Source organism: Equus asinus, chromosome 1 (genome assembly GCF_041296235.1).
Source record: "Equus asinus isolate D_3611 breed Donkey chromosome 1, EquAss-T2T_v2, whole genome shotgun sequence".
Lineage (NCBI taxonomy): Eukaryota > Metazoa > Chordata > Mammalia > Perissodactyla > Equidae > Equus > Equus asinus.
Genome location: NC_091790.1, coordinates 132103693 through 132129692, shown reverse-complemented (window position 1 = coordinate 132129692; position 26000 = coordinate 132103693). Strand labels below are relative to the sequence as shown.

General features: G+C 37.0%; 1 protein-coding gene across 19 annotated transcripts in view; it reads right to left on the bottom strand.

The window, feature by feature from the left end:
- Positions 1-1381: 1381 nt before the first annotated feature.
- ADAM22 (ADAM metallopeptidase domain 22) overlaps positions 1382-26000 on the bottom strand; it is a 238194-nt gene continuing 213575 nt past the window's right edge. For 2 of the 19 annotated variants that reach the window (XM_070507932.1, XM_070507939.1), the window contains 6 exons: positions 17448-17548; positions 17039-17105; positions 14768-14878; positions 11109-11138; positions 6740-6863; positions 1382-3389 (listed from right to left, as the gene is read on the bottom strand). In XM_070507932.1, the coding sequence (XP_070364033.1) occupies positions 3369-3389; positions 6740-6863; positions 11109-11138; positions 14768-14878; positions 17039-17105; positions 17448-17548 (454 nt within the window). In that variant the 3' untranslated portion in view covers positions 1382-3368. Of the gene's footprint in view, positions 3390-6734; positions 6864-11108; positions 11139-12469; positions 12557-12863; positions 12963-14767; positions 14879-14898; positions 16866-17034; positions 17106-17447; positions 17549-19849; positions 20045-26000 lie in introns of those variants that run through there. The other 17 variants (XM_014866615.3, XM_070507973.1, XM_044767781.2 and 14 more) reach the window with 15 other exon arrangements.

The following is a 26000-nucleotide window of genomic DNA, read 5'->3' as shown; positions in this document are numbered from 1 at the left end:
AAATGGAAAAACATGTTTGGCATTTAACCTGGTGTTTACTTTACTAATTAACATCTTTTTAAGGAACAGCACTGGGTTTCTTTAAAAAACACAGCAATTCCAGCAAATTGAAAGCCCTCATTATGCGCCACTGTTTGAGAAGTTTGTTCGTTTCCACAGGATGCATGTGACTTGGGGATCACTTTCTAGCTGGGAGACTCCAGAGGAGGATGCCACTTCCTGTCTGAAGACAGCGTGGCTGGACACAGAGAGCAGTCAGTGTGCCAGTCAGCTCCTTCAGGGCTCCCTGCTACCCCACAGCTTTCTTGCTGACACTCAGTGGAGAGATTTAAATGTTTCTTTAAATCAGGGTTCACTACACTGTAATGACTATGGATAAATGGAACATCTCAGGCAGCAGGTTGTCAATCTGAAGTCGTATCTATGCACAAAACTTTAGAAAGAGAGGAAAAAGGCATACAATGGAACAGAAAGGCCAAAAAACTGCTCTTCTCTGCTTAGTAGAATAGTCCTATAGTTGACTGGGGGATACCAGTATTTGTTGCATGATACATACTGCTATGTGGCCTCAAACTTCCTCTACAAAATAGAGAGTAAAAAAAAAAATAATGCTGTGCTTGTTTTAGTGCCATGGGTCCACTCTCCCTGCTTCAGTGGATGGACAGTCATAAATGTTTGGATTTAATACATCTAGAACACTAACCATAAATGTACATATAGGTACTTCTTGAAACTATCCATGGAGATTATAAACTTGTCAAAGAATTTTGCAAATGGCTGTAAGACTGTTTAAACATTCTTTGATAGAGCAGATGCCCAGAACAGAAGATTAAAGCTACTATAAAATCAGTCTCTCTGCAAATAAAACACTTTTTTTTCAGTTCCATGTGAAGGTTATTACTAAGGAGGATGACTATAAACTATATACCTCTAGAGCAACCACGTCTCCCAAAGGCACAGATTAATGATTTTTACTTGAAATAGTAATTTTCATGTAAAAATAATTGAGAAGGTGAGGAAACAGAGAGAGGGGTGAGGAGATCTGTTGACTACGTAGCTAACCAAATGGATTCCTTCAAACTAGGGCTTGTGGAACTGTAACTGTGAAGCATATTTACACGAGGCACCTTACATTCAAATCTATAAACTCTTTTATAGTCAAAATAAACCTTATAACATTAGTATTTTACACATTCAACACTAGAAAACGTTCAGTGCACATTAAAGCGATCTTGGTCAAAAGCCACTTTATTTGCTACATCTTTAAATCTGTCTGCTCTCCTGTCCTCGTCTTGAGCTATGTGGCAACATCACCCAACACTCGTCCGAATCTCAGCCTGATGGATCATTTTATTGTAGTATCGACAATCACATCCGTTCCTATCATGAAAATGCTGTTTACACTTTATTGTTTTGGATGATTAAAACGCTTTTCAAACATTTTCAAAGGCTTTCAGAAGAGAGGTCCATCAGAGAAGACATAAACACATAGAGCATAAAACACTGCCTTCTACCTCAGCCCTTCAGTTGGGGCATCCAAGGTGATTACACGTGGAGATGAATGGATTTGTCCATGGACATTACAGAGAGAGATCAAATTTAGGGGATATTTCTGAAATTTTGTCAGCAGATTCCATTTCTCTCAAGAAAAAGGAGAAGAGATGACGAAATTCAGAAGCACGCTTCACAGCAAAGCATTTGATGGATCCAATCAACTTCTGAGCTCACTAGGGTAGCCTCCTTAGGGAAGCTTTCTTTCAGAATGACAGAGCTTCATTATGACAGCTATCAAACTTTGGTTTTAAAGAAGGGGCATTAACATAGATTTCTCACTTTCCTATGGATTAAAAAAATAGAGAGTTCAAAACATCAGATTCCTTCCCTTGCCAGCTTTTGAATAACTTCACAGTATCTGCACATGTGTGGCTTTAGGCTTCTTTTAACCCGTTGTGGCCTGTTGAGGCTTCCCAGCCCAGCTGGTAGGCCCTTCCATCATCTTGCTTCCACGTCAGTGCAGAATGACCTGGTGGGACTCACATCCCACTGATGATAAATATCCTTAATAAACAGTGTAAAAGTTGTTTTTATTAAAACAAGTCACTCATTTCACAGATAAAGGTGACTAAAAAGTTTTGTTAAAGAACAAACTTTTAGGCCACAAAGGGTTAGCATATTGGCAAGTTGAAAGCTGCCAACGCATCAGCAGCCCCTGGTCTCATGTGTCTTTGGTGCACTTGCTTGATCTCAGCAGGACATACTGCTGTGGGGCTCACAGGCCTTAGACTTGCAGATGTGCTCTGGTACTGAAAGGTAACAGCTGCTGAGGCAGGCACTGTAGCCCCGAGAAGGAAAACGGACAGGCTGGAGGATTCCCAGGGAGCAGCCCCTCAGCAGCAGAGTGCCTGGAGGCAGGCGGGACAACAGCTGCACTACTGGACACCTCCCCCTGTGAGCTGTAAAGCCCAGAAGTTTTGCTGGGCATTTTGTTCTCCTGCTCAATTAATTACTCAATAAAACTGCCTCCAGACCATGTACAGTTTAAAGGGATAGCACATGTTCTGGACAAATACCAATTACAGGGAGACACATTTACAGCATTGACCACTATATTTACAACATCATCTGCTTATAATCTTTAAAGACCATTTGATGGATGACAATGATGTGATTGTGACTGATTCTTCTTAGGCGTTTGGCAAAATACACTTGTGTGTAACAGCTGCTTTTTTTTATTTTAAAAATGTTTACATATGTACAATTGTCCTTGTATGCTGATATAAATATGAAAAGTAAAAAACAAAATGAAAATAAAAATACATGTTTAAAGTTAGCATATGGGATATTGCCCTCTCAAAGCTTTAAAGTCCTGCAGAAAAATCTTATATGCCTTAGCCCTGCATGCTAGTTTCTATTATGGGATGTTGTTTCCTTAAATGTGGAAAATAACAAAGAGAAGCTTCAAGCACAAAGCATTACTGTCTATAATGAGGATGTGCTTCAGAATGTCAAGTTCTGAATACACTGTTGTCCCTTAGGAAACTTGCTACATTTGGGTCACGTGAGTTAATTTAGTAATATTTCTACATATATCTGTCATGCAGATTATCCATTAACATACCAGTACCTTTATGGTTCCATGTTATATTGTAACATTTCAGCAGTTCTTTTCATGGTTCAGTTAAATCCTAAGCCAATGACAAAAAGAAAATGGTATCCAGATGTGAGACACAGCTTCCTCTCCTCTATGGCATCTCAGAGGATCCTCGTATGGTCTGAAGAGCAGATAGATTTGCAGTGATTCCATGAGGCTGGGTTTCTATAAAAGTTGAAGTAAACAGTTTCGGTGTATCACATGTAAACAGTTGATCTTAAATGGATGTCTCCCATAGCTGCACAACAGAGAAAGGCAAAATTGTACATTGTGAAAGCAGGAGTCAGATGTATTCTGAGCTATGAACATAAAAATGATTGGTGATTCCATCCATACTTAGGTGATTGTGGATACATGCTCTTGTGAAGCCAAACGAATGGATAAAACAAACACTCTAATTTTTTTTTTAGTTCTCTCTTTCCTTTAAACCTCTATCTCAACCTTTTTAACAAGTGCCACCTTTTAGTACAAAAAACCCGCAAATCCTCATTTAATGTTACTTGAAATTTTGAATAAATTAAATACTGTGTCTCAAATGAAATAAAATAATTTAAATGTTATTTTTTTAAACTACACATACATTCTCATGGATTCTCATACAGCCAGCTAGAGCAGTGGTTCTCAACCCAGCTGCATTTTTCAATGATCTTGGGATATTTTAAAAGTCCCACTGCCTAGGGAGCACACCAGACCAACTAAATCAACACCTCTCTGGGTGGCACTCAGGCATCAGTATATTTTAAAAACCCTTCAGACAATTCCCACGTACAGCCAACACTGAGAATTACTGACCTTAGGGAAGTGTGATTCCACCAATACCACCATCACCCACTTAAAAATCTGCCCTGGGCCTATGACCAGGCTAACCACTCTCCAATTCCATCACTACCTCCTAGAAAATTGTCCTCTTTCAGGAGCTGACATATCAGAGTAGAACGATGCATCCAGGGCAGGATGTCAATTCCGGTGTTCCCTCTCCTTGCCTCCGCCACCAGTTCTTTTTACTGGCCCTGTTCATATCTAATTTCTACAATGTTTGGTAATTGCCTTGTTGAACTGAAAACAACTTTGGCATGATCAAATATGAATGCAACTCAGTTCACCAGAGAAGGAAGGCCAGTTAAAAATAAAAGCAAAACAGAAAAGAGATCAAGCTGATAAAATATGTTTCCAGGCAATATGATTTGGGTATCATCATTATTATAAATGAAACAAAGAAACCCTAAGACAGTGTGACTTAGGTTGCATCCAATTTCCATACAAATTCCATTTTTATTGGAAATCTGGGCCATGTCATTGTATACCTAATGAGTTTCAGGGAACGAAAAAGGAGAAATAGCTAACTGATTAAGTGGGTGTTTCTATATAGGTTTCCTTAATATGTCCTCTTGAATAGAAATCTTGTTCTGAATGCCCTGTTGGTTACTCCACAAGGATTGTGGTAAAGCCGCCTGCGTTATCTAACTTAGGTCTGCTTTATATGTCCTTTTCACTAAAAGAGACACCCATCTTCTCACCCTTTGGAAATCAGATCTCTCAACTGTGAGGATCTGTGTGTGTGGATGACACCTGTTGTAGAGACAAGTGAAAACGAACAGTTAAAAACAGGGCTTGCAGAGTGTCTGAGGGAAAGAAGATCTGGACTGATGCTCACATGATGGTATGGAGTATTAAACAGTTCAGACTTCAGCTTCAGTGAGCCCAGTTTCCTCACAAATGGTTATGAAGATTAAATAATAAGTGACAGCTTGCAGAAAGAAAGGAAGAACAAAGGAATGACACTGGGAAAACCTGAAGGTCACAATTATCCCACTGAGCAAAAAGGAGAAAAGAGCTGGCACGCCATCACTTTTAGGAATAGGCATGACCTTGGCCATGCCTGGGTGGCTGTAACAGAGAGGTCACTGATAGAAAGATCTGCTTATTCGATTTTCCAAAGCCTACAAAGACAGCCCAGAGACAGGGGCTGCCTATTCTGCAGGATTCTACCACACGCTCACAGGGATGTTCTACAGTGGACAGAACCAACCAGACCTCTCACACAACTATCCCAGAAACTTCAGTCTTCATCGTCACCCTATTCAGCCCAGGGAAGGGGCCAAGGGCCAGCCATTTCTTCTGGGGAGGTGTCATTTTCATGGGCTCTCATGTGGGAACATCGCCAATAATCTGTACCCTGGCATGACAACAGTGGAATGTCTCCAACTAGACAGAGCAAAACAGCAATGTAGACAATTTTCGGGGGGAAAAAGTGGGGTACTATCCTTCAACAATTCCCTGGGGAGGGGAGGAATGGCATCAGTCTTAGATCTCATTACCACATACCCATAGCATGAACAACTGGATGCCTATTAACAAGTGTTTTTTTTAAGGCCAGAAAGCTGAGGATCTGAGTTTTCTTCCTTTCCATCTTTTACCATTTCCCATATTAACATATCAAGGTAATTTTTTATATGATTAACAAAACACCACTGATTGTTTTTAAAGTCTTTCTGATTATAGTGATCTAATCAGCTTCTAAGGAATTGTGTTTTCTTACTGACTCTGAGTTGATTTAGTTAAAATTTGAATAATCCGTGTTTACCTTGAACCCCATAATTTAAGTTCAAGATCAAAGAGGTTCTGAAAAATCATTCAAACCCAAAAGCCTAGGAACCCAGGATGCACCAGCAGATAAATCTGCCCAGGCTTTTAAAGCTTCATTTTACTTTTTTGCAAAATCATTTCTGAGAAGATCATCATTATAGTGTAACTGACCACAACAGAGCCTGGACATCAATAAAAGTAATTATTCTTTAGTTATATCTTTTACTTAAGCTTCTGAGGGCTGGTCTGCCTCCCTAAACTCAACTATATCTCAAATTTCACATAATGGATGTGTTCCGGGAATGCTGTAAGACTGAGTAGAATCATGATTAAAATGTAAAAGAGGACTTAGTATTTAAATGAAACTTCCGGCGAGTCATATTTTTATAAAAACAATCAATTTCACATATGTTTTTAAATCTGGCTTTTTTTAAATATAAAAAGTTGCTAAATTTCACCGTACCCTTTGCCATACTCTTTTAATATTACAGATTTGCAAGTCTCCTTTCCTTGTATCCAAATTCCACTCCCATCTCCAAGACATTGATCTGATTTTCTGTCGCCAGTTCCTATTTCTAAAATCCCCTTGGGTGTTATTAGCCAGTGAACGGTCCAAGTAAGCAAACTGGGCATGAAAATGAGACTAGCTTACTTAATCTCTGGCATTTCCAGGTATATTAATACACTGATAAAGCGAAGCACATTCTCTGTCTTTTCCAGTTGTAATATATTAGCTACCATGCATAATAAAAGATATAAATATATAGCAATGAATGGTTAATAGATCCCAAATATTTCTAGAAATTATCAATGCAGTAATCAACCTAATTTCCAAATAAAAATCTGAGCCCCAAAGCCCCAAGGATCTTCAATTTTTCAAATTTAATTTTTTCATTTTCTCGTGAACAAAGAAGGAAAAAGGTCTCTCTCTTTTAAAACATGAACTCAGAGATGAACGATAATGACTGGGGATGTTGGCACACCGAGGAAGTTTCCACATACCCTGGCACTTTGTCGGTTCACTCTCTTCTCCTCGTCGGGAAGTGGGGGCATTGGGTAGGGGTACTTCCTGCTGGAGGCAATAGACCCAGTTGATGAAGAAGGAGACTTGGCAGGAGATAAGGTCCTGAGACGTTGAAACACAGGAAATAAATATGATGTGATGACCTCATATCTTTTTCAAATATCTGAAGAGTGGGTTCAGAACAAACCCTCTGATTTCTACTTTCATAGGCCACTACTGCAAAGGTTTTGACTACTGGGAGATATTCTGTCACTCACAACACTGGAATGCTGGAATTTTATCTTCCTAATTTCATAACGGCAAGGATTGTTTATAATGTTCGTACACAGAATCATACTTTTCAACTAGAAAGCCAATAATGAAGTTTCCTATAGAATAGCTAAAAGGCTAAAATGGAGAAGGGATAAAATTATTCTAAGAACTCACAATGGTGAATTAAGTGTACAACATATTAATATTCTGCCTTATTTTTACCACAATGTAAAAAATGGTTTTAGTACAGTAATTCCAATTATATTTTTAAGATCTGAAAATATATACAATTGACATATTTATTAGTTGCTAATTCACACACCAGTTCACACAAAACTCATGCATTCAGAGGCCAGTGTGTTAGTTGTGAAAGAACAAAGGCAAATACAGGGGTTTTAATAATAAATTAGTAAACATGCAAGCAGTAAGGAGTGCAGAGTTCCAGCCAAACAAAGAGTCTGATGAGAACATACAAAAATGGTCTGATTAGTCCCTATCATCAGCATTTCTGTACAGGGGAGGATTCTAAGCCATAGAAGTAGGTCCTCATAACCCACGTTGGGTACACATATCATGTCAATAAGGTGGCTACACTTTATTGACTGGAATCTTAATAAAACTAAAACCAAAACATAAAAACCCTTTCTATTTGGATAACGTGTTCTCTTCATCATGGAGATAGTCCATACAAAAGATCTACAGAAGCTCCTGGTGTATTATGTTGTTCTTGTTTGATTCTGCACGTGCACTGCTAATATTTATGATTAAGCTGAGCACACTGGAAGAGCCCATATCTGCTACCTTGTCTTTAAAGTGAAAAAAAAAAAAAAACAGCTGAGAGTGAAAAGTGTCCACTTACACTACATCAGTGGAAAACAGATGTGATAATTTGGCAGTAGCTATCCATTCACAAATGATATCACTACACATCCACGACTCCTCAAATCCTGGTGCAAGGTGGTAATGACCCACATCACTGAGCTGGTTACACTGCCACGTTAGAAGGTCAGGACTTAGTTTACTAGGAAGCCCCTCCTTTCAAATCCATTTCTATTTTATGGACGTTGAATTCCAATTAAGGTTTGAAAATAGTTTTTCTACAAACCCTAAGATCCAAGTGAACAATTCTTGCTCAATTTTAAGAATCAAGGGTGATTCAGTTTACTTTTAATCTGTAATTCCTAACGTTTCCTCTATTTTTGGAAAATGTCCACTACCATTCCTTAGTGTGAACTGTTAGAATATTGTGGCTGTCTGACTCCTCTTGTGTTAATGCTCTCTACTGCAGAACACACGGGTGGAACTAAGAATATCAGTACTTCAAATCATCTAAAGTACTATTAAAGTAATGTACTACTGCATATTTTTCTAATTCAGAAGTTAATGATTTTTTTTAATCTTAGGAAAACATTTCAAATAGGACTAAGATCTTCAGGAACCAAATTCAGTATGTGTAGAATGAGGACAAACTTTTGTATTTAGATATTAAGATACAGCTATATAAAACAAGGGATATTAACCAGGCTTTGGGTTTTTAGCCTAATCGCTACTGATAAGATATCCAAATTCAGGAAAGTTAGTCAGGTACACAAACAAATACATACATTTTGTTTACTTTAGGGGATCATGCAAAACGAGCCCTCTTTTTAATTTGCTACAGTGTGTGTGTCCATAGCATGAGCTGTTAGCTTATAGCTTCAAAGTCATGCCAGCCGTTCACTTGGCAGTGGGTCCAAAAGACCAGCTTTGTACACAAACAAGGCCATTCCAATGAGAGGTGCCAAAGTTGAGTATTCCCTTCTAATATCCTTCCAGGGCCAAACCAATAATGCGTTAAAACAAAAACAGGAGGTATTCTCCAGAACCCCAAAGAAATCGCACATATACTACTTCTCACATAAACACACTAGCTAACTGACACTTTGGACCCTGAGGGGAAAGAAAAGCCAAGCAGGACAGTTTTAGTACGGGTGAGGGGCATTGGGTCCTGGAGGTTGGGTGGTGTGTAACAGCATAAAGGGGACTATCTTGGGGATATGGAGAGCTCCAGAGCAGGAGTCAAAATAACATTAGGGAACAAGGCAGGGTAAATCAGCTTAGGAAAAATAAAAACACACTCAAAATTTCTCACAAATGTCTAAGAAAGACATTTCTCCAAAACCACCTCCAAGCTCTTTTCTGACCCTGGCTACTTGCCTGGTGGTTCCAGTCTGGCTTTCACTGAAAACCAGGCACTGGCCCAGCTCATTCACTTACAAAGTATCTTTGGACAAACGTTAACCATTATCATTACTGCATTTTTCAAAACTATAATAACCATAGTAGATGCCATTTAGAATTACACAAGGAAGTCTGTGTGGCAATGGATTGTGGTGTATCTTGGGGTTACATGAGACTTTCTGGGCTTGCTTTTTGTACACCTGTCTGTAAGGCCAATCTCAGTTCAGCTCTGCCCCCTAGAACTGACTAAAACCAGGCCAGTCACACATGAGGGACACAGGTCCACCCTTATTCACTGGACTGTGTTCATAAGCAAATTTTATAGTAGACTAATCTAGAAGGATTTATAAAGTATCCTAGGATAGGATTTCAATGGTCAATATCCACCCTGCTACTTTAATTACAGTGAAATGGAAAGGGAACAGATTTTGGAGTCAGAAAGAGCCTGGCTCATAATTCTGGTTCTGACACTTAACTAGCTGTGCTATCTTGAGTTATTCTTTGTGCCTCAGTTTCCTCCATCCATAGAAAAGGAATAAGAATGCCTACATCTCACAATATTGTGAGAAATAAAGGTACATAATAGGCACTCAACACGAGTTATTATTATTAGTTTCTTTTCAGAGTTATTGCATTTTCCATAAGATCATGGAAGTGGACTCAAAAACCACTAATGAAGTGAGTAACCAACTCGATAATACCCAAGAGTAGGGATACCTTCTAAGAGTATGGAAAGCACTGTCACCAACAGAACTGCCCCAGGACCTAGGTGTGGGGAGATAATGCTCTTTCCCTGATGTCACCTGCACCTTCTAGATGACCTGAAGACATGCTGGCAACCATGTGAGCAGACACTGTCATATAAGAACTGGGTAAGGGAGCAGAGCTGAGGCACTCTGACCACTCAAGATCTTTTGGCATTTGTTTTTCTCTTTGTAGTGATGTGGATACTATATTTTAAATGCTGTATTTTGGACCAGTTTGCCACAGTCACAAAGACCCCATTGCATTTTAATAAGGATGCCACACACCCCACACCACATGGATAATTAATAAAGTAGCCTTTGCCCTCATTGGTGGTTTTGGCAGGAGAGGTAATCCTGAATGACCTGGCAGCAGATGAAGAAGACCTGAGCTTAAGCATAGGATTGGCAAAGCATAAGGTAAGGTGTGGATGCACTCTGGGCTCCTATATGAGGCTTGGCTTGGAAGGAGAATGGATGAAATTCTCTCTGTTGCATTAAAATCATTGTGTTAAAAGCCCTGGGGTATCTCAATTATTCACCTCTTCCACAGAAATTCAGTGTTGATTTTCATGTTTTACTAGTATAGTCCTTATTAACCCAAAAATGACAGTTAATTATAACCCTCCACTGAATTAGATCTAGCCTTTAAACACAAATAGGAATTTTTAATAATTAATTCTTAATGTGACTAACCACTGCAGGAAGCAACATCTCATATTAAAAGAGGAGACAAAGGAACCCTTAAAAATTGCCCTTGCAGCTTTGCACGTGCAACCGGGGGTGCCAAAGCATTTCCCCATCCAAATTGCGTTTAGTCATGCAGCTTCTGGGCAGACCTGGGTGCTGATTTTAAGAAACGTGAACTCTTCTCTGGGAGCCACATAAACTACTCAGCTCACCCAGGGGAGGTGAATCAACTCTTCCGGGGTACCATTTCACAAATTATTGCTGCAAAAATGCTAACTCCATTTAGGTATAAAAAGCCCTAGCCCATATGGGACTAAAGTCATCCTGTTTTGATTCCATGGCTGATACAAATTACAATCTGCCCACAAGCCTGAGGAAAATAGAAGGAGAAATAGGACTGCAGGTGAGCCAAGATTCCAAACAACATTCAAAATCATCTTACCTGTCTTCCTGACGTTGGCCATCTTGGGAGCTATAGGTGAGGGTGGGATGTTTGAATGTGAGTGTATGTGTATGAGGTTCAGTGGGAAAATGGTATAAGCAGAAGGACAGAGAAGGAGGGAAATATGAGGTATAAAAGCAGGGTATATTTTTTGTGAGCAGGCAGGGTTATGCTTTCCTTGGGATATATGCAAATGTATGGATCAAATTAAAATGCAGGTAGGTCTAATCATTTTCTCAAACTATACATGTCTAAACTAAATGGTACACTGGAAGAGAAAGTCCACCTTATATGGGTGCTGAGAGTTAAATACACATACATATTTTGATAACTGTTAAATGCTGACTCAAGTCATGGCAATGAGTAATCTGAAAGCTTACTGTTAAATAATGTTCGGGAGAGGTAGTAATTGAATCTATATTTCTTCTTTACATTAGTTGGCCACAAAGTAGTCAGATATAAAATGGACTTCAGATATAAAGTACTTCTACGAAATCATTTTGATATTATAAAGAGTGAAAAAATGCCATTAAGAGCTCTTGCAAGTTCTCTCTGACCTCTAATGTTACTCTGAGCTGCAGTTAATTGAGTAAATGTGCTAGTTTCTAAAATGTAGGGATACCCTGTCTGCTGTTTGTGAACCAACAACATGTTTCTGATCTGCTTCCTGTTCTATGTGAAGTGTTAGACAATGACATTCTTACTGGGATAAAAAGATCCCTCAGATGCTTTGCTGAGCATCTGTAAAACACTTCTCAACAGAGCCCTTCTCTGGTAGCACATGGTTGTACTGAGCAAACAAAACCTAAACTCATCCCATACACTCTCAAGTGGTCAACAGTCTCTCAATAATTTTGAAGTTACATTAAATCTTTAGTTTTTACCAGAAGTAAAATTTCACTATATTTCACTTAGTTTCTTTCCATGTTTTTCCTTGAGTTTTCGTATGCATTATGCACTCTTAAAGGCAGGAAGTAGGAAAAATGCACCATGACACCACTAAATTCTAGAAATTAAATTATTCAGGTTAATAGTGCTTCTTTATTAGTGGGAAGTATGTTTCATGCCCATGGAACACTACACAGCATAAAATGAAGAGAAGCTACTAAAAAGCTCAAGATGGTGATAGGGACATGCACTAAATGACAACCTTTTCAAATGGCTTCATTTGAAACATTCAGAAAAGAACTAGACTTGCTCTCGAAGCAAAAACAGGGATCAAAAGGCAGCAAATAAACAAAGATCCTTTTCCACCTATGGGAACTTGTATTGGGAGATACAAGATAGAGAGCCAGTCACGCTACAATATTTGTATGTGCTGGGAGAGTTTGAAAAGGATATAAAATTAATTTATAAAATACCTAAAGTATGGTCCTTCAGTGTTTTTATTCACATCTTCTACCCACTTAGCTACATTATAGTCTCTTTTGAACCATGGGTTTAAATACCTGCAGAAAGCAATGGAAGGAACAAAGAAAGCAGAACAAGATAGAAAATCTGAAAATACACAGCACAAGCTTAGCAAGGATGTTCTTCACCCTCCAAATGCAAGTGACTATGGCAAATAAACCAGGATGGATGTTGGGTGATTATGAGGCAGTCTGTACAATGACATGAGAATAAACTCAGCTACAACAAGGCTCAAGGCATTTTAGAATATATTCAACATTTCAGGGAAAGCCTGTCCAGTGGTTTCCCAAGTGAATTAGAAGCTCTCTTTCAATCATAGCACTGTCAGCAATCCCATTCACCCACCTCCAAAGTGGCTTTTTCCAGGCCACTTCTCATTTGGCTCCTTGGTTTTCAAATGATAATGGCGCTTTTTGAGAATATTCAGATGGCTGCAACTCCAACCTGGTGTTTGGGCATATAACACCCCAAGAATAATTAAAAGGAGCAAAGTTCTCTTTCCAATATGAAAGGAAGGACTTTACATGGTCTTTGTCTTATTCCCATTAGCAGATCCCAAGGTGGAGTTAACAAGAATGGTGCTCCAGTTGGCACTATAAGGAGCAGAAAAGGTCCCAGTCTTCTGATCCTGGAGCCCCAGGACACATTAAGTGTGACCCAAACAGGCCTCCGTGATCTTGATCTGGGCTTAGTAATTTAGGTGCAGTTGTAATATTCCTTCCTCCTCTCTGTGCACTCCAGACTAAGGTGCTCGTGTTTCCATTAGGAAATGGCCTTCAGAGGTCACCTTCTGAGTATCTGATCATGAGTCGTGTGAGTGACCACCAGAGAATAATAATGACCTTAGTTAGCATTTCCCTGAAAGATCTGGCAAAGTCCTCATCAGAATTACTGCACAAAGGAAAATTTAAAATGTAGTAAAATTGAGAGTGCAAGTTTTTGGGGTTTTTTTCCAGAGTTTCCTTTGATTTTTTACCCCAGGAGCCAAGCAAAAATCTATCCCCTTAGAATTTGCCCTTGTAAAATAAATATAGGTTCAACAAATTCAGTCTTGGAAGAATTGGGAGGTCTTATTGACTTTTCTCATTTAAAAAGTAACTTCTAGAGATACTATAGACAATGACGATCCAAGCTCTATAAAACGTTTAAAGTTATTTGAAAACAAACCAAGGGAAATTATAAAATACACTATTCACTTGTGGTTGAAGTTTGATCCATTCCTCCAAATTTAGTTTTAGTTAGTAAATACATTTAAATCAAGACTACATTTCCACAGTTATGTAAACAAAATTAGAGTACTTTTTCCATAGCCCTTTTTCTTGTTTTTAGCTATGACCAATGTACAGCACAAAATAATGTCACGAAGTTCCCTGTTGAGAGAAGGGGTTGGTTGCTTTTTGTGCTTATAAGACCATTTTGCTAAGATAGTGTCCCCTAACTCAGGAACAACTCACACTAGTTTTGCCTTTAGCCACAATCATTGCCAACTTGTGCTTTTCACAGAGATAGCCAATTAAAACTTGCATTAAGATTTCCACTGAGACTCTGAACAAAAAGAAAAAGTCAAAAAGCAAGTACAGCCACAGATGAAGGCTAGTGAATGCTCTGGCCTGAGGAAAACTGTTGAAAAAGCCCATGCAGCTGTTACCGGGTGAAACATTGCCACACAGCAAACTGAGTCCCCACGGGCAGTCAGCCACTTCCAGAAGGAGGCACATGTGCCTTTCACTGACAACCTTAGAAGCTCAAAACAGTGGTGCCATGGCTGTTCCATGAAACCTGCAGCCACATGGCTAGGCTTGCACATGATGGACATTTTTTTCCATCTCAGGGAGCATCTCAGAAGGCTGTGATCACTTCACTAGAGGTCACTGAAGAGAGCTCTCAATTGTTGTTCCTTCTGGGGACCAGTCCATGCAAATGTCTTCACAGTGGACTTCCTAATGTCTCTAGGTCGTGGTGGCTGGAGTGACGGGATTTTATCAAACTGCTCTAAACCTGCCTAGGTGGCTTGACTTGGCTTGTAGCACAACATGCAAAAAAAATGCAATAGACAGGATAGGAGAGCTCTTTGTGTTCTCCAGGATGGAAAGGCAGAGGAAAATTAGCTGGTGCTGGCTGGACCAGGACCACCTCTGAGCAGACGTTGGGGGTCAGTCAGAGACCAAATGACCCTGTTCTCAGCCAAGGAAGGGACTGGGAGGGAGATTAAGTGGCAGCCCAGAATGAAGGGGCAGGTGGAGACTGACCTGTGATCCAGACTCCCTGTCTGGGGGCTGTCAGAGCCCCCTGGGCTTATGCCTTGGGATGGGACTGTCTGGGCGAGGGAGTGCCCAGGCTCAGGTGCTTGGGGCTCCCTCCTGTAAAAACACAATATATAATACAAAGTCTAAGCCAAAAACTTTTTTTACATCATGTACAACAGTGAGGAAGAAGCAAAATCTTTGAGTGGAAAAACAATACAATGAACAAGGACATTTTATGTTGTTAATTAGCATAGTACTCATTGGTGGTACATGTTTTAATTTGTGTCCCGATGTTTCACCATCCTTTGGGATGATGAGATATTAAAGGGAATGTTGAATAATGTCCATTATTAATGGACCTGATAATACCTCTTAATTTAAAAAACTAAAAAAGATATGTTTGTCTATGGTCATTCTGCTCCTCTTATAGTCACACAAATGATACTGTTATATCAGAAGCAAATGGGGTCATTTAACAAATATGAAAAGTATTTTAAAAAACTTGTCAATAAATTCTTTATATGGTATGTATTAGGATCATTTTAAGGAAAAAAACATATATATATAGCGCCCGTACAATAAGGTATGTGAGAATACTGGTCAGCTTCACAGACTTGGCTCCAATCAGGTAACATGAGTCATGTAACCCAAATCTGAAAAGTCTGAAAAGTCTCAGGGAGTCCTTAATACTTCTTCATAAAGATGATTCCATTATAATGTCTTATTAAATATTATAACATCTCACAGGTAAGATTTTTCAAGGGTTATCAGTGGTATCATAATATTTATCACATGATACAAGTAGGAATTTTACAGAAAATTTTAAAAAAATAAGTGATTACTCTAGAAAATATTGTATAAATCTTGCTAAATACCTAGTATTCTTTGGGTCCTAAATCATAGCTTTAATATAATGTTGGATTTTTTTTTATTCACTTGGGAGTTTTCAAAGCCTTGTTATAGGAAATACTGTCAGAACACTGAGCAGTACGGAAAGGAAGTTCTAAAGAATATTTTGCAGTTGTATCTGCACTCTTATGAGCAACCAAGATAAGCTGAGGAGCTCTTACCAGGTGACCTCATGCAAAACAAATCAAACAACATTCCAAGAAGAGTTTATCCACAATGAACCCTAAAGCATCCAAGCGCTTTGGGAATGTATAAGATAAACTCTAACGTGTTAGTTATTTATGATGGAGTTCTAGGATGCCATTCTGGACCATGCAATGTTATCACTTGAACCTATCTATTGTTTCTAAGGTAAAGTATCCTCTAGTAAAAACTTTGACAAGCCACTTACAATACCGTCAGCAGGAAGGTCCAAATTTCAGGGCAATGTTATTGTCCTGGACTGAAAAAGGCAGGGTATATGATGGAAAAGCTAACATAAGTTTCTGACAAGCAGTTAACAAATACCTGCTCTTCAGATTTTTTAAGTATTAAGGCATGAAGAAGCAATAGAGATCCTGAGAATAATAACTAGCACTGCAGTGAGAAATAAGTAAATAAATTTTAGGTGGGTCAAAAAGTATGGTTAATTAAAACCAGGTAGCAAGGTCCAGAAGGATACCAAGGGTGTGTTTTAGTCCACCACGGGACTGGTGTTTATCTCATTATAAATGACTTTAAATTTAACTTTCAACCCCATCCCCACTAAAAAAAAAGAGTGGCTATCAGTTGAAACGTATAGTGTTGCATTTAGTGACAATGATTCCGTTAAAGACCAAATTTAGGTACATGCCCTTTTAAATGTCCTCAGAAGGAAAATTTAAAAGGGAAACTTATCCATTAGTCTGAGAGAATGGTTAGATTGCAGCCATGAAGCCCTCCAAGCGGTGGTTTCATATTGTGAGCAGATCATGCTCTAGTAAGGTGGGAATTTTTCCCTGATGCTTCGAGGCTGTGTGAATATTGGGGAGAGGAAGGGTGACCCCTCTGAAATGGCTGGACCCCGGGTGATGAGAAGAAAGGAATGTTATCAAAATTCCCTTCAAACAGAACCAAGACACCACAATGGCAGGTTACTGGAGGAAAAAGCCTGCAGCAAGGGTGAGACCCCCACTATCAGTGAATATTGGTATGGGCACAGTTGCGGAGATGCCTATGTAAAAGAGAAAAGCCACGGTTAATTTTAAAACGGCAAAAAAGGAATTAAAAAGACAAAACCAAGACCAGAGGCATGGTTTACAGTTCTTTGATGATCTAGTTAATTAATGTTCACACTAATTGCACAGGACCTTGGTATGCCTTTTTCCATTAGAGGTTCAGACTTACTCAGTTGAATTAGACCGAGGTCTAAATCTTTTGCCTCTGATTTTCTTTCTGTTGCCTCCCAGGTTACCTGAAAAAGATGATTTACAGCTAGATTTGAATGTAAATAAACACTTGCCGTGTGTTTAATTACACGGTATTTCAAGTGGCTGTAATTCACAACCAGCACCACCCCAGAACACAGGGCTTTCTAGCACTACACAGCCTTCTCAATGTGTCTAGTGCACACTGCTATGGAATCTCATCATTACCCATCCAAGAAAAAAGAACTGGACTCTCATAATAAATGCCCTTCTCTCTGTTGGAGAAGAGCTAAGGAGCTTACAGGAAAGAACAAATCTTTACAACCAGGAACCACAAAATACAGAATTTGGGTTATGTGGACAGATGGATTCACAATGCCACTCTATACCTTGCCAAGAGTTACTTCGAGGTCGCCCATTTTCACAGATGTCTGAAATATGTTTTGTGTCTGGAATCCTTTCACTCCAAGAATGAGAGAGTCCATTTGACCTGAAATTGAAAATGTTGTATATATTGTTCAAAAATATAATCAAATGAATATTTTGAAATCAGTAAGCAAAATTTCTAAGCATTACTGTGCATTAAATAAAATAAATCAAGAAAGAAAAAAATCTGAAATGAAAGCATGAAGAGAACATGAAAGTCTTCATGAAGAAGGCAGAATTACACAACATCCAATTTAAGAAAAGTCAAATACAATGGAACCCCATTACAATAGTTTATAATTCAAAAGTATCAGGATACAACGCAAGCCAATTACATTCCCCAGAACACAGCAACCACATATAGAAAATTCACTACATATTTCGGTTACATAACCCGAGCAGCAGTTATAATGGGGTCCCACCATAGATGTTTCTTAATTGTAAAGCAATGGTTTTCACTCAAATATTATGAGAACATGGACTTCCAAGAGATTTCATTAAGATTTGCTCAACTGAACTGGTTAACCTTTATCAAAGTAATATTTAGGATTTCTTAAACAATAAAATTATTTTCTGAGAATTGGCATTTTCTCCACAAATATGGCCCCGAAAAATGTACTAGTGCTACTTAATTGTCCAGTAACTGAAAGGAATCAGATGTTTATCACAGAAACATCTCTCACAAAGCCCATGTACCATTAAGCCCTTCTGCTATTGTGTCCTGCTATCTTTAAAATAACTGTCCACAATAAGCAAACTTTACACACCTACCTTGTACCATATAAGTATTTTGACAAACTACATATACTTAGGAGGAGTCACATATTTTGATACAATTTTAACTGCTTAAAAATGATAACCCATTGAGATTTTGCTAAAATCCAGGAATTATTCAAATCAATGTTTTAAGTTCTTCTTGAGGTACTTTAGAAAATAGCACTATACTTGAAGTCTTTTCCACATATCATTGCAGCTAATTGCTAGTAATGTCTATTTTAAAAGGAGCCTTCTACTGATGAACAAAAAATTATTACACATTAATTCCCTAGATTAGGACTTTTTCAACACCATGTGCTAATTATAGAATGACTCATTTCGTCCAAAAGGACAACAGAAATTCTTCTGGAATCCATTGATTGCTCCACTTATTTACCATGTTATTTATTTTAAAATTAAGTATTTGATCAAGAAAATATTTATATACTGAGAGAATTTAAGTAAATCTTATTCTCTTAATTAAAAAGCCTCCAATAAAAGATTTTGAACATCCTTCTGTAGAATTGTACTTCTCGTGCAAAAACTAATTTTTTTACTTTTGCTTTAAAGCTACATTATCTGAGTAAAAATAGTCCTTCACTCTTAAGTTCCACATAAAGTAGAGTTCTAGATTTCACTAATTCCTTCTGTTCTCCTTCCTGATTGTTTAAAAAGAGTGAGATCCATTGCAGCATTTTTACAGATGATTCACTCTATTTAGAACTCCAGAAGAGGTCACATTTCTTCTCAATAAACTAGGAACTTCCTCTTCAGTCTACAAAGTAATTACTGTGCCCAAAGTAATGCACGGGGCTATCAAATCTTTTTTTCTTTACATTACACCTTTACCAACAATTTTAAAGAAACTCTTCCGCAGGAATATTTTAGCTTCCTTCAGTGTGAATGTAGGTCTCATTTCCTAAAACATTCCAACTATTTATTTCTTCTATAAGTTTATTTTATTAAGCAATTATAAAGCATGCAGAATTTTAAATGGTCTTATACATCTTAAGATTCTGGAGCAAGAAAACAGCTCAAAGTTTAAGACATATAAATAATATATTAACCCCACCTATACTATTATAAAACTCAGTAAAACATTAAATACACTTAGATTTGGCAACCAAGCTCTAAGTTATAAAGTCCAGAAATAATCATTCCAGGAATAAAAGGCAAAATCATAATATTCAAATATATGATTCACAGAGAAGCGATCTTTTTTTCACAGCAAGCTTAGCTTTGATATATTTAAAATTAAAAAATATTCAATGCACCATTTATATTACTAATTTATTTTAAAAACTGCTTTTATTGAAGCATGACAGTAACCTTTTTCTTTGACTACCAAACATGACATAAAGCTCACCATTTAAAATATGACAAAATACTATGTATAGCTTCTTAAGCCATATAAGAGCAAGATTGAAAAACTCTGGGGTTTCCATATAGATTTAGGGTTGTTATTTGTTTAGTTTTGTTTGGTTTGGAGTTCTGGCCTGATTTGTTACACAAGTGGTTCTGAGCATATGGCATTTTGAAGTAGAGTAATCAAAGAACAAAGGATACTATTTTTTTTAACATTCAAGAAAGAAGGAAGAAGTAATCAAACCTGCTGCAAAATAATGAAATGTTCTGACTAATGGAATAATGTGTGATGGAACAGGTAGAAATCTGAAAATGCGACAGAAAAGCAGACCTCTTCTTAGAACTAGATGCTGAGTTTGTGCTGACTCCAGGAGGAATGTCGCTATAAAAAGAGTCGCCATCTCCAGGCTTTTTTACATAATCTCCCTGGGGTAACTGTCTAAGGCATAATAAACATTTCAGAGTCAGAAAACAAGACACACACATGAACACAGACATATACAAATATTATTTTAGGAAAAAAGAGGTAGGGATAATGATCTACATGAATCAAATCTATAACAACATGTAAATTATTAATAAATGTGACAAGTTAAAGTTATTCTAACTGTAGAGATCAGAAATGCAATCACTGAAGTCTTTACAGTCTGGATGAAGAAAGCCTTGCTTCCCTTTCAGGGGAAAATTATGAAAAGATGAGGTTTTTCATTGTAACTTCATTATACTTGGAGATGTTAACTACAGTGCTGTCTTTTAAAAAATAATATTGGTGCGAAAGGAGACGTGTTGGAACAGTCACTGCCCAGATAAGGCATAAGTTTTTTTTCACTGTGGTAAGTAAACTATGATTTCTAAACACTATATAACATAACCTTGATTTGGTCCTAAAAGAAGTGATTGATTTCGAAGCTATGTTCTATAATTTAATCCAAAGAAATTCTTATTAGAGTTCTCTGTTCAATTTGGAGCTTCATTGTTCATTTAACAGAAATATGAAGAAACTGGAAGACATTCAAAGGTCAATCAAGAACATAATTCTAGAACTGCACAGTAGAATATGCAAAGGAAGATAATTTAGCAAGAAGAAGAAAGGGTTGAAAACTGAATTCTTGTTGACACCACAGAAGGATATTTATAGTAGTTGGAGGTGACCTCAGTTCCCTCTCTCCACTGTAGAAGGAGTGAGCAAGGGAAAATCTATTAAATCTGCACTGTTCCTGACCCCACTCACTCTGATTTTGAATTAATTAAGACTAGAACAGATTTTTATTACTTCTCCTAAGAGAATAGGGTAGAAAACTTTAGATAGGACCACCTGGTCAACCCCTCTGCCCCAGTGGCTAGTCTGATCATTTGCCAATGCATGGCCCCTAAACTACCAACTGCATCTAAGACTTGATGCGGTACTGTTGTTGGAGGTCCCACACGCTACTGTTGGACTCAGAATTTTAAACAGAGCTGTACTTAAATAGGTCTGCAACAAAGGCACACATTTGCTAACTCCTTTTCCTATCTGGTTTTCTCTTAGTTACTATACGAGTCATGGTCGCTTGCTGATGCTAAGTTCTGTCCAAAAAATGCCACTTTCAGATGTTTGCTTGCTTATACTAATTACCATATTGTTTTAAATGTTTAAAATACTTGGTCATTTGTACTTCTGAATGATTGAATACTCTCTCATATTATTTCAATCGTATATATTCACACATCTCTACAAATCTACAGAAGAGTTTTCAACTGATATAAAGCACATATATAAATTTAATGTGATTAAATCTACTCCTTCCCTTTAAGAAAGTAGAATTTATCCTTAGATTTGTATGTAAGACTACTTTTACCTACAATTCTTTGATACGTATTCCTTCAAAATATTTTTAATCCTTTAAGTGACTTCAGCTCGTAATTGTAATCTTTCTTTCTTTTTCCCACGGTATTATGAAACATTAACTTTATAGGAAAAATAATGCAATTTCCCCATATTAATAGTGTTAATAATATAGGACAAATGATATATCTTCTTATGCAAGAGACCTTTAATCTGTAGAATTATATTTTCTTTCTTGCCTCATATCAGTAAAATATTCTACCAATGCTTGAAAAAAACCTCTTAATAAAATCAGAGTTCTTCTGTATGTTGCCTCAGGGACAAAACTTCCCTTTTGTATCATAGTAATATTTATTAAAGAATGCCAGAGAACATCCCATCAACATCATATTTTCAATAGTAATCTTCATGGTTAACAAATCATTTTTGTCACTATACATTTAACGACAATCTTTATAAAGCAATGAGATGTACCTCACTAAATTCAAATTAAATAAAGACAAGTTCCAATGACACTTCAATTTTCCATTAATCTATTCCCCAAATTACTTTCTGTCTACATGGTTCTGGCATTCAGGCATTTACCAAGGGCTCATTTAGCTGATACTGCAGGCTTAAATGGACTTCCTCCCAATGGATGGGGCCCAGTGTTTTTTCTTTAACTGAGCACATTTCACTTCTCCTCCAATGTAACTTCTCTGCAGTCAATGGTCATCTTTCACACAGTACACAAACATCCTAAATGTTAAGCGAATCATAAACTGTGGGCTTCAGTCAAAGGGCTGAAGGCAGTTTAAGTTCAATGAACTTCTGGGCCAGGGCCTTGATTTTTATCATCCCAGGACGATTAGATTCTTATCCATCTCTATTGTGAAGTCTCTAAAATACAGAAACTACTCTCCATTCTCCTTAAAATTCCACAAGGAATGCATGTAACTTTCTTCACATAGTAAATGCACTAAAATGTTAATGACGGGTTATGAATTTTGTTAGAAGTCTTTTAAGAATAATATTTAACATCCTTCAGTGTCCAGAAATTTATCCTTTTTCAATACCTATTACATGTTATAACAAACTTATTTCTTCTTGTTTACCCGTTAGTGAGGATAGAGAGTATCAGGTCCTTATGATTAACAAAATAAGATGTTATCATTTGTTACAAAAGATCATAAATGACCAACTAAATGATCTCTTTAAATTTTTTTACACTGAATTTATTTTTCTACTCTTTATGGTTTTCTTCCTAAATTTTGCTGGTTTCATAGAATTTTGAAATCTAGAAGTGACTACTATGTTAGGTGACCTGACCAGTGCTAAGTTTTACAATGGGAAAATTACCTCATATTTCCCATATTACATGCAAATATTTTAGACACGTGCATGAATTTTTTAATAAATAATGACCAAAAGAAAATAAAAGCTTATTTAACTAACTTATTTTTCCTCCTAATGTATCCCTGTTATGAGGGAAGTCTGATCTTTTCTAAAAGGGTCCACTGAACCATAATATTTAACTTAATGGTCCTTATGCATGCTTGATATGGGAATACAATGAAAAAATTTAAGACTTAACCTTAATGCTGAAGGAGGCATTTCTCCAATGCTTTGTTGGCATCTGGGCTATCTGTTATTAGAATTGTTACTTTACTGTTTTAAGAAATACTGTGTAATGTGTACCAAGTCACACTGACAGATGCATGAATATCACTGAAATAATAATAATATAAAAACAAACTAAGAAAGGTTTGCAAAAAAAGGAGGGAGGTTCACAAGCAGAAAATAAAGTGGCTAAAACAGGTGAGAGAGAAAAGAAATGGGGAAGGAGATTTCTGCTTATGGTATGGATCAGGAAGATATGATCTAATTATTCTATTTCATATTAATCATAATGATGTGTGTTCATTCTAGACAAAGGAAGAGAATATTTCAACTGAATATGAGTGTTTTATAAATCCAAGTTCAATTAATGTTTTCCTATTCTATTGCTATTTGTAAACCAACCTGAAAACTAAAACTCAAACTTATAATTCTTGTTACAAAGTATACAGCTACTAAATCCTAAAGTGATCATCTAAAACATAAACAATAGCATTAACTGAAAAAATTACGGAGGTCTTCCTTTCTGAAGATTTTAAACAAAAGGGTCAATAGCCACCCTTCTAACTACATGGTGTGCAAGAATTATCCGTGGCTCCTAGGTTCCCTGCTCCCACCCTTCACAAGATGACACTGGCACATTTAAAGGGATATCATTCATGTATGGGGTTCTGCCTCCACTGTGCCCCAGAATGGGGCTTCTAATTTTTTATTAAGCAGTTTGTAAAGAAAAAAATGGGTTTGCTTCTCATCTTTTTGCCAGATTTGCAATTAAACCTATCACACATTCCTTTGATATAATGAAAACCTTGAGGACACATTCTCTGGAGGGCAAATTTACCAGGTTATGAGGTTCCTTCACAGAATTACTTGCCTGACCTCTCCAATAATTTGAAAGTTATGCCCAATTTGGAATTTCTGAGCCATTATTTCTATCATTAAGAAGAATCTGTTAACTGGCTACATATTTAACATGGTCTTGCATTCACCGTCAAAGCAAAACTATGTTCACCAATAGTACTTTCACCAGCTCAACCAGTATTTGTGGGCCTCATTAATGTCGATGAATGCTGCCTTCCTCTTTGAGAACAACCACACTCACCTTTTCTGTTTGAAGATCAGAGAAACAGAAAGTTTTCAGAGATCACATACTAATAACTTCCCTTACTATAATGCTTTACAGATGACAAAGAACTTTATCTGATTTAGAGCTGAAGAAAATTTAAGTGATTTCCAAAGACCATATAGTAGCAAGTGGATTTCTGATTCCATGTCATTTGGTCCTCCCATCACAGAACCTCAAATGAAAATATAATTTAAAGGCAAGGGTAACTCAAAATTCTTAATTCTACTTTCTGGCATCCTTTGGAACTAGGCATATCTTTATTGGAATATTGGTAGATATTTTTACAAGATTGAAATTTCTTAATGCATTCTTTGGTATGTTGGCCTTACCACCTTCTCTATAATCACTAACATATGTTATCAAAAAGGAAAATCCTTGAGAAGATACTCATACATTCATGACTTCCTGATCTTAAGTCCACTCTTTGCTACTTCTCCATTTTGAGATTGATTGTCCAAACCTATGGACAAGGCCAAAAATAAATAAATATTGTGTTGAAGTATACCAAAATATATAAAATAAATAAATAAATATCTGCTTAAGATGTGAAAACTCTCAAAATATGAACTAGATTCCAAAAAAGAGTAGCCAGATTGATAAAATGATGACTCAGTAATACCGGAGGCATGAAATTATTTTATCAGGCACATAAAGGCAATTCTTAATGTAAAAATTTCCTTAACTGTACCTAAGCATATATTGAGTTAGAATAAGCGATTGGTGTACAGTTTTACATATTAATCACTTTTTTGTACCATGGGCAATTCCTTCATTCTGGGTAGTATCCCTGGTGAGGACACATCTTAGAGCACTGTTTTAGCTTTGCTTATGTTACATATTTGCAACATTTTTCTTTCCTTTTTATACAGTCAGCAATATTAAATTACATTATAGCCTTAGCTCCTATGGAAATGAAGCTGAATCATCAATTTTTTATCTTATTAGTCTAATTTTACTTTTCACTGAAGTAAGCCATCCAACTTAGATTTCTGATCAACTTCTACCCAACAGAAAGCTTAAATGGCTACAGCTCTTCTCCAGTGTTTTTGGACACAAGAGTTTAAAACATATCACAAAGAAATCTAGTTATTTAAAAAATTTAATTAATTTTGCCTCAGTTTTACATTTTCCATTAATGATGAGTTAGTTACTCCAGGGAAAGGTCAGTGTTTCCTAATATATACGCTAACTGACCAAGATCTCAACTGGTACCGTGCGGGTACCATTTATATACAGAAACTCTGTAGACACTTACGGCTAAAGCCTTATAGGAATTTTAAGTTACAACGCAGAAAAAAACAGAAAAGTAAAGTTTAAAATTCTAATTTGTGAAAAAATATAAGCTGTGGTAGACGCCTGAAAAAGTATCAACACATTTATTACATCTTATTCCTAATCTACCACAGGCATCTAACGGAACAGTGGGAAAAGTTAAGTAAGAAGGAATTTGCATAGATATCCGGAGTGTAACCCTAGTACTATACGATGTACAAGACCAGATGTGGGTTATCACTTTCCAGGATATTTTCAATTTTTTGTTCAATAGCTAATAGCGTTAGCAATTTTTTAAATGTGAAAAGTGAAGGGTGACCACCAATAAGGGCTAATTTAGATTTAGAAAAAATAGGCAATTCTTATAGAACTACATGAATGCTTTGTACCTCTTTTTAAGCTGTTGGTTAAACATAGTTTTTAAGATTATGATGAACAGGGTGTCTGACTTTATGGGCTTTTTTATTCAAAAAAAGTATACTAGACAATCAGAGATTCCAACTATGCAAATTATTTCTTTAACTACCTGTGCAATTACCTAATCAGTACAAAAAATATTTTCTTACGCAGAGACAA